General features: G+C 33.5%; 1 protein-coding gene across 1 annotated transcript; it reads left to right on the top strand.

Annotated features, from left to right (window-relative positions):
- Positions 1-9,108: 9,108 nt before the first annotated feature.
- LOC136167429 (putative olfactory receptor 4A4) lies at positions 9,109-10,035 on the top strand. Its single transcript, XM_065935011.1, has one exon. It carries the CDS (start codon positions 9,109-9,111, stop codon positions 10,033-10,035), a length of 927 nt encoding a protein of 308 aa, XP_065791083.1.
- Positions 10,036-10,409: the final 374 nt, after the last annotated feature.

The following is a 10,409-nucleotide window of genomic DNA, read 5'->3' as shown; positions in this document are numbered from 1 at the left end:
CACATTACTATAATATATATTATATTCTGTGATAGTTATATACATATATTGTATATATTTATTAATATTAAAATATATTATATATAATGTTATGCAATATTATAATACATATAACATATATCATATAATATATAACATATAGTACAATATATTATATACAGCATATATAATAAACAATATATATTTGTTTATATACATATCAATAAATATGAATTTAACTTAAAAATTTATTTTATAAATTTATAACTATATATTTATAATATAAATATACAATTATATCATTAATACTTTATAATAATATAATATATAATTATATATAATATCTAATTATTGTTCATAATTATATATTACTATCAACATCATATTTTTATTGTAATTATATTATATTTAATTTATATTATGAATTATTTATATTATAAATTTTTATATTGTCACATATTTAGTTATATTGCATTATATTTAATTACATTATTATTGTTATATATAATATGTAATATTACTATATTACATATTATATCTATATATAATATGTAATATTACTATATTACATATTATGTATAATAATATATTATATTATAATTAATACACGTATAAAATATATAATAATATACAAAATTATATTTATTAATAATTATGCAATATCTATCATATAAGTGTATAATTATATAATATTATATAATTATATAATACATAACATAATTACATATTAATTAATGTTTAGAATAATACATGTGATTAATAATTATGTTAATATATAATATATGTTATTATATATATAATGCATAGTATGCTATATAATATATTAATTAATATATGATAATTATGAATAATTTATTAGTAGTAATTGTAATTTATATTAATAATTATAGCTATAAATATAATTGCAAATATATAATTATACTATAATTTTATATATTAATTTTTATCTTTGTATCTTAAATGTTTTTATATTAAAATATAATTATTATATATAATCTATATATTATTATAAATATTACATATATTTATAATTATATATTTATATATTATTAAATAATTATATATAAAATATATATACTATATATTTATATACTATATATAAAATTATGTATATTTGTATTATATTTATAAATATGCATATCCTGATATGCCACAGCAAGTTTTTCTTTCTTTTTATTCAGTTCTAAATTATTCATTCTTGAAGTTTGGTTAGATATATAAAAATCTACCATCAATTTAGATGAAATAATTAACCATTCATCTAGTTACTAATTTTAAACTAAAGTTAACCTATTTATTGTCAAGAACTGTACTAAGGCCATAGCAATTAATAAAACAGGGAAAAACAGAGACCCTCTATGCAAGGCAGCAAAAGAGACACAGATGTAAAGAACAGACTTTTGGACTTTGTGGGCAAAGAGTATATACATACATACATATATATATATACACACACACACACACATATATACATAATGATATATAATATATACATAATATATAGCATAATGTAATATAAATATATAATATATATAAATATTATATGTAATATAATATGTACTATATATTATACATTTAATATAATTTAATGACTGATTAATTAATATTGATTTATTAATAATTGCAAGTTGAAATTGTATTATAATTATATTTTTATATCTAAATTAATGAATATATAATTTATAATAATAATACAATTATTATATAAAATGATATTATATTATAATATATAAGTATGCAAATTATAACCATAATATAATATATTAGCTTATATGTAATATATTTATATTTATATATTAATATAATACAATATGTATAATATGATATAATGTATTCTTATAATTATATATTATATAATATATAATATTATTATTATATAATTATTATAGTTTTCTTTCATAAAATGTATCACACATATAAGTATTTTTTTTTGTTTCTCTTTCTACAAACCTTTTTACACTTTCTGTATTTATCACTTTATTTGTCCATTCTTAGTTATTCTCTTGGTTTAAGGAGTGCTTTTACTAAAATTCGCCAATCATAGGGAATAAAGTTTCCAATAGAAGATGCCAAAGCCTTTCAGAAGCTCTTTAGGAAAAGAATGTGGGCCATAAAATGTTATAGCCTTTTTCATTTGTTGTATGTGAAGGAAGTTAATATCTTTATATTGAGGTATTATGTGTCCTTGAGCATCAGGATTTTTTTAAAACTGGAAAGCTGGAAAACCATTGGCTCTAGAGACTTGCAAGGTCAACAATTCAGAGAGCCTATGTCGCAAAGGAGAGCAAGTAAATGCCGATTTCTTTAAAACTATGAGTCTGTACTATCACTTATCATTATTATCTAGAAAAGTATTGCCAGTTTTGGTGTCAAAAAATGTCTCAGGAGAGTCGTTGTCAGAATCATTAGTGAAGTGAAGTGAAGTCGCTCAGTCGTGTCTGACTCTTTGAGACCCCATGGACTGTAGCCTACCAGGCTCCTCCCTCCATGGGATTCTCCAGGCAAGTGTACTGGAGTGGGGTGCCATTGCCTTCTCCAGGGGATCTTCCCAACTCAGGGATCGAACCCGGGTAATTTGCTTTCTAGGCAGATACTTTAACCTTAGGTTCTAGCAAAGGAGAGACTTTTGGATTCATGCCTGCTAGCAGAGAAGGAGCATTTGGCGCAGCCAAGGCAGGGCTTGTTGGAAAATTCTGAAATATTTTATATTGTTCTAATTGGACCTTTTGTAAAGTTTTATCATCTAATTTATATTCATGTAATAAATGTTCTGTCTGTTGTCAAATATTGGGAGGGCTAGGATTACCTTGAAATGGCAGAATTACAGCTTTAATGAGAGCCCACAGGGGCCAGAAATCAACTGGAAATTTTTTTTTCCATCTAGCAGCTCGTTCAACATTTTTTTTGATCTGATGCCAGAATTCTAAATCAAAACTCTCTTTATTAGGGAACCAAGTATTACATTCAACCACTGTTTAAAGGCAAGCCTCTATTCGTTGGCGCGAAACCAAAAGTCTCTGAACTTTAAACAAATGGTGAAGTAAAGTAGAGAAATGATGGGACTTTCCATCTAAGACCCATGTCTTAGTACTTACTAAGTACTTACTAAGTAAAAAGTACTTACTAAGACCCATGTCTTAGTACTTACCGACCTCAATAAGTCCCGATCTCAATAGGTCCTGAATCACTCCTTCTGCAATGCCACGTATATCAGGTCCCGTTTCAGACTCCACTTGTTGGGGTCTTTTAATGGACTGGAACCTGGTGGTCCAGAGTTGATGATAACAAAGTGGAAGAGAAAGAAGCTAATATTTTCTGGGTTATGCAAAGAACCAATAAAGCCCTAGGACAAGGCTTGTACTACTCACGGAAGCACAGGGCACTCTCTCAAAGAGGTCTTGAAATCCAGGGCAGGAGAGTGAGCTCAGCAGGTTTCCATGCTCCAGAGAATTAGCCAGAGGGTGAGAGGGAAAGAGAGAGAGAGAGAGAGAGAGAGAGAGAGAGATGCGGGGACCCAAGCTTTGATGGAGCAAGGGTGCTTTAAGGATCTTGCTGTGAGTATATATAGACTGTTGTACAAGGAATTTCTTTTGACAATGATAAAGATCAGAAAACCAAACTTACAGCAACCGTTATCAAGGGAACAAGGAATTAACAATGGTCATAAAGTCAGAAGACAGTCCATATCTCAAGAAAGAGGGCCATGAGTAAGCAGTTTTGTTGTAAAGAGAATGTTTACTGAAGGAAATCCAAGCATGTGTTTCATCTTATGACCTCAGTCCTAGGAGCCATTCCACTCATTCTTGTTGCCAGGAACTGATATGGAACAGAGAATTTATGAAAAACAGCACACAGGAATACTCCTGTTAAACGTTCCCTGACACACGTGCACCCCAGTGTTCATCACAGCACTGTTTATAATAGCCAGGACATGGAAGCAACCTAGATGTCCATCAGCAGACGAATGGATAAGAAAGCTGTGGTACATATACACCATGGAATATTACTCAGCTATTAAAAAGAATGCATTTGAATCAGTTCTAATGAGGTGGATGAAACTGCAGCCTATTATAGAGAGTGAGTAAGTCAGAAAGAAAAACACCAATATAGTACGTTAATGTATATATATATAATTTAGAAAGATAGTAATGATGACCCTATATGTGAGACAAAAAAAGAGACACAGATGTAAAGAACAGAATTTTGGACTCTATGGGAGAAGATGAGGGTGGGATGATTTGAGAGAATAGCATTGAAACATGTATATTATCATAAGTGAAATAGATATTTCATTCTTGAGTTGCAACAACTTCATAATGGTTCTAAAGCTACTTTTCTGTAGCTCTATGTTACACTTTTTTATCCTAATTATGTTTTTGAGTTAATAGCTTTTCATGTACACATACTGTTAATGCTTTGTGGAAAATCCCAGTGTAATTACTTAAGTAAGAATTAGTCTTGGACACATTCCAATACTAAGACATAATGATAAATGTGGCTAGAAGGGATAAAACATTCAGTGATTCTGCCAATATCAGGAAAAATATGTCATCCTTTTAAGAACTGATAAAAATATTTTAGGAATTCTTTTGTTAGGCTTCAAGCATTACATTGAAAGAGAAAAAGCAGAAAAATTACTCTCAAACCCCCAAGTTAGTGAGTCTGGCCCTACAACATGATATAATGCGAAGGATCAAACAATTAAATGAAAATTTTCTATTTTAATGTTAGTAGGAAAAGAAGTTACTAGAGACAATTTACCTGCAAATGCCAGTTGCTATCTTCCTATATCAACAAAAGGTTTGCTTGTCTTTTTGATAAGTGATTTCTAGCTGGTATTGTGTATGTGTATGCACCATGGAATTTTCTTTTTTTTTTTAATTACAGTGCAAATAACAACAATCTTCTGAATAATCATAAAAATTTATGGAGAAAATGGACAGACTGTCAAATGAAATAAAATATAATCTCAAGTAATGATGCAGTCTTTTGCCTTCCAGTATCAAACTGGATGAAAGAGGAATTTCAGGTTCCTGCGAGTGAGTTAAATTGTCTTCCTTCATTTTGTGAGCAAGCCTCCAGAAGGTAAGACTAACAGAAAAAAGGGAAAAACAGACTTTGCCAATGTGCAAATTTATTTTGTAAGAAATTAAATTTCTCTGAAATAAATCAAACTTAGATTCAATTCTAGTTTTGTCACTTAAAATGTGGTAAAATTAATTATATGTTCTGAGCCTTAGCTTCTTCAACTGTGAAATGGGGACTGAATTTCTTGATACCAAAATTTACCTGTGATATACTGAATTGTGAAGGTGTGATAAGAGTCCACTGTAGTCGTTTTAAGAAATGGAGTGATATAATCAGAAGAAAATTAAAGAGGATCATATGGGCTGCTTTAGGGGAACAAGTTTTTGACATTAAAATAAAAGTTGAAAAATGTGGGCAGGAAGCTATTTCTTTGCACAGAGAAAAAAGCAGGAGCAGGGCAGTTAGGAAATGATCTGACTTGTGATATATTTTGAAAGGAGAGACAAAAGGATTTTTGTTTAAGGGATCAATAAATAATATGACAACAGTAAGGGAGTGAAGAACATTGTGAGGTTTTTAATCTGAGCAATTTCATGGAAGGTGGTACAATTTAATGAGATGGGAAACACCTCTTGTGGAAGTTTTAACATGTATTTTTATATTTACTAAATTGGCATCCAACTGTTGGTGTACTAAATTGGAGATGTTCCCCACACAAGGTTAGAAATAAGTGGGGAGATAAGTGCTTGAGATAAAACACTGGAGTACTCTAACATTTATTTGTCTAGAAAAGGAGGAATATCTACCTAAAGACCTTAAGGATTCTCAATGTGACTTGAGACAATTAAGGACAGTAATTAAAAGACACTTGCTCTTCGGAAGAATAGCTATATCAAACCTAGACAGTGTTTTCAAAAGCAGAGATATCACTTTTTGCAGACAAAGTTCCACACAATCAAAGCTATGGTTTTTCCAGTAGTCATGTATGGATGTGACAGTTGGACTGTAAAGATGGCTGAACACCAAAGAATGGATGCTATCAAATTGCAGTGCTGGAGAAGACTCTTGCGAATCCCTTGGACAGCAAGGAGATCAAACCAATCATTCCTAATGGAAATCAGTCCTGAATATTTATTGGAAGGGCTGATGCTAAGGCTGAAGCTCCAATATTGTGGCTAAGAGATGACTCTTAGCAAAGAGATGACTCATTGGAAAAGGCCCTGATGCTGGGAAAAATTGAGAGCAAGAATGTGGGGAGTGGCATAAAATGAAATGGTTGGATTGCATCACTGACTCAATGGATATGAGTTTGAGAAACTCAGGGAGATAATGATTGACAGAGAAGCCTGGCTTGCTGCAGTTCATGGGGCCACAAAGAGTTGGGGCAACTTAGCTACTAAACAACAGCAATGTTCTGTTTATAGTTTGAGCTACTCACAATGGATGTGCAAATTAGTATAAATGGTCTCAAATACTAAACTCTGTGACTTTATAAGTATGCCTTTTTAAGAATGCACTTCCTGTTTTCTTTCGTTCATTTTTCCTTTAGAACTCACTGAAAGCATTGTTTCCTCTAGGAAGGTTTCTCTGAATTCAGCTTGATATATTCCTAGCTTGTGTGACTCTTAGCTTGTGTGAATGGTATTATAATGGTATTATATTGGTCTGGAATTTTCTTATTCCTTGCTATATCATATCACTGAAGGTAGTGAACTATGCGTTATACTACTTGGTGATAAGATTATCTATGACACAGTTCAGTTCAATTCAGTTTAGTTACTCTGTCATGTCCAACTCTTTGTGACCCCATGGACTGCAGCATACCAGGCTTTCCTGTTCATCACCTTCTCCCGGAGCTTGCTCAAAATCCTGTCCATTGCATCAGTGATGTCATCGAACAATCTCATCCTTTGCCATCCCCTTCTCCTCCTGCCTTCAATCTTTCCCCAAATCAGATTCAGCATCAATACTTCCAATGAATATTCAGGACTGATATCCTTTAAGATTGATTGGTTAGATCTTCTTGCTGCAGTCCAAAGGACTCTCAAGGGTCTTCTCCAAAACCACAGTTCAAAAGCATCAATTCTTTGGCACTCAGCTTTCTTTATAGTCCAACTCTCACATCCATACATGACTACTGGAAAAAATATAGCCTTTGACTAGATGTACCTTTGTTGGCAAATGTTTTCATTATGCTGTCTAGCTAGGTAATAACTTGTCTTCGTCTTTAATTTCATGGCAGCAGTCACCATCTGCAGTGATTTTTAGAGCCCAGGAAAATAAGGTGTCTCACTGTTTCCATCGTTTCTCCATCTATTTGCCATGAAGTGATAAGACTGGATGCTGTGATCTTCAGTTCAATTCAGTTCAGTTCAGTTCAGTTGCTCAGTCGTGTCCAACACTATGCGACCCCATGGACTGCAGCACATCAGGCCTCCCTGTCCACCACCAACTCCCGGAGTTTGCTCAAACTCATGTCCATTGAGTCGGTGATGATATCCAATCATCTCATCTTCTGTTGTCCCCTTCTCCTCCCATCTTCAATCTTTCCCAACATCAGGGTCTTTTCAAATGAGTCAGCTCTTCACATCAGGTGGCCAATGTATTGGAGTTTCAGCTTCAGCATCAGTCCTTCCAATGAATATTCAATACTGATTTCCTTTAGGATGGACTGGTTGGATCTCCTTACACAATTTTAATTTTCTGAATGTTGAGTTTTAAACTAACTTTTTCACTCTCCTCTTTCACTTTCTTTAAGAGGCTCTTTTTAATACTTCTTCACTTTCTGCCATAGGGGTGGTGCCATCTATGTATCTGAGGTTATTGATATTTCTCCCAACAATCTTGATTCCAGCTTGTGCTTCATATAGCCTGGAATTTTGCATAATGTACTCTGCATATAATTTAAATAAGCACAGTGACAATATACAGCCTTGACATACTCCTTTCCCTATTTGGGACCATTCTGTTGTTCCATGTCCAGTTTTAACTGTTGCTTCTTGACCTGCATACCGATTTCTCAAGAGTCCATTAAGATGATCTGGAATTCCCATCACTTGAAGAATTTTCCACAGTTCGTTGTGATCCACACAGTCGAAGTCTTTGGTGTAGTCAATAAAGCAGAGGTAGATGATTTTCTGGAACTCTCTTGCTTTTTCAATGATCCAACTGATGTTAGCAATTTTATTTCTGGTTCCTCTGTCTTTTCTTTTTCTTATCTTTTCTTTTTAAATGGTTTAAAGCTTTTATTTTTTTTTTTTTAATTTTTTAAATTTTGTTATTAGTTGGAGGCTAATTACTTCATAACATTTCAGTGGATTTTGTCATACATTGACATGAATCAGCCATGGAGTTACACGTATTCCCCATCCCAATCCCCCCTCCCACCTCCCTCTCCACCCGACTCCTCTGGGTCCTCCCAGTGCACCAGGCCCGAGCACTCGTCTCATGCATCCCACCTGGGCTGGTGATCTGTTTCACCATAGATAATATACATGCTGTTCTTTTGAAACATCCCACCCTCACCTTCTCCCACAGAGTTCAAAAGTCTGTTCTGTACTTCTGTGTCTCTTTTTCTGTATTGCATATAGGGTTATCGTTACCATCTTTCTAAATTCCATTTCTTGGTATACACACTGAGGAAACCAGCTCTGAGACACGTGCACCCCAATGTTCATCGCAGCACTGTTTATAATAGCCAAGACATGGAAGCAACCTAGATGCCCATCAGCAGATGAATGGATAAGGAAGCTGTGGTACATATACACCATGGAATATTCTTCTGTCTTTTCTAAATCCACTTGAACAGCTGGAAGTTCATTTTTCATGTACTGTTGAAGCCTGACTTGGAAAATTTTGAACATGACTTTGCTAGGTGTGAAATTAGTGTAATTGTGCAGTAGTTTGAACATTCTTTGGCATTTCCTTTCTTTGGGATTGGAATGAAAACTGACCCATCACTGACATTGGACACAAGTAGATATTCCAAACATATTTTAGGTGAATGAATGAAAAAGATAAAACTTATGCATTTAAAAAATGTCCCCCTATTTTGTAGGTGAACTGCTTTTAACACGTGAACTCAGCTCCTGTTCAGCCCGGATGGAACCAAGGAACAATGTAACTTACTTTATCCTACTTGGCCTCACACAGAATCCAGAGGAGCAGAAAGTGCTTTTGGTTATGTTCTTATTCTTCTACATTTTGACCGTGGTGGGAAACCTGCTCATTGTTGTGACTATAACTGTCAGTAAAACCCTGAACTCACCAATGTACTTTTTTCTTGCTTGTTTATCTTTTATAGATTTAATTTATTCCTCTTCAATTTCCCCCAGATTGATTTCAGACTTGCTCCTTGGGGAAAATACCATATCTTTCCAATCCTGTATGATCCAGCTTTTTACTGAGCACCTTTTAGGTGGATCAGAGATCATCCTTCTGCTGGTGATGGCCTATGACCGGTATGTGGCCATCTGTAAGCCCCTGCATTATTTGGTGATCATGAGGCAGAGGACGTGTATTGTGCTGCTGGTGGTGTCCTGTTCTGGAGGTTTCCTGCACTCAGTAATTCAACTTAGTACCGTTTATGGGCTCCCGTTCTGTGGCCCCAACGTCATTGATCACTTTTCATGTGACATGTTCCCCTTATTGAAGCTGGCCTGTACTAACACCTATGTCATTGGCATCTTAGTTGTGGCCAATGGTGGACTGATGTGCATTATTTTTTTTTTGCTCTTACTCATCTCCTATGGAGTCATCCTGCACTCTCTGAAGAACCTGAGTCAGGAAGGGAGGTGGAAAGCCCTCCAGACCTGTGGTTCCCACATCACTGTTGTTGTCTGCTTCTTTGTTCCCTGTATCTTCATGTATGCAAGACCTGCTAAGACATTCCCCATTGACAAATCATTGAGTGTGTTTTATGCAATTATAACTCCCATGTTGAACCCATTAATCTACAGTCTAAGAAATTCTGAGTTGAATAACGCCATGAAGAGGCTTTTGAGAAAAAATTATCATATCAATTGGTAAATCCAATTTGAAGAGATTGATTTACCATTAAGGCCAATTGTTTTGGAATGCAGAAGTTTTAAAAAATCTGATGGAAACTTTCACTTTCTTGAAGATTTATGGTAGCTGTTGTTAAAGAGTGTACTATGTATTTGTGCTATTAGTAACCATTTCCCTGCTAGAATGTAAGCTCTATATTGTTTGTTTCAACACTGCACCTAGTAAGGTAGAATGCATTTACAACAAAAACTCACTAAATAAGATGCAATGGACTAATCAACTAAATTCTTATACAGTTCCACTAAAATTTACTTAACTTCTATATTTACTTTTTATTATTTTCCCATTTTTAGTTTTATTCTTAGAGCCTTAATTTATCTTTATTTTTGTATTGC

Source organism: Muntiacus reevesi, chromosome 4 (genome assembly GCF_963930625.1).
Source record: "Muntiacus reevesi chromosome 4, mMunRee1.1, whole genome shotgun sequence".
Classification (NCBI taxonomy): Eukaryota; Metazoa; Chordata; class Mammalia; order Artiodactyla; family Cervidae; genus Muntiacus; species Muntiacus reevesi.
Note: the sequence above shows the minus strand (reverse complement) of the source record. Positions and strands in the feature narration are given on the sequence as shown.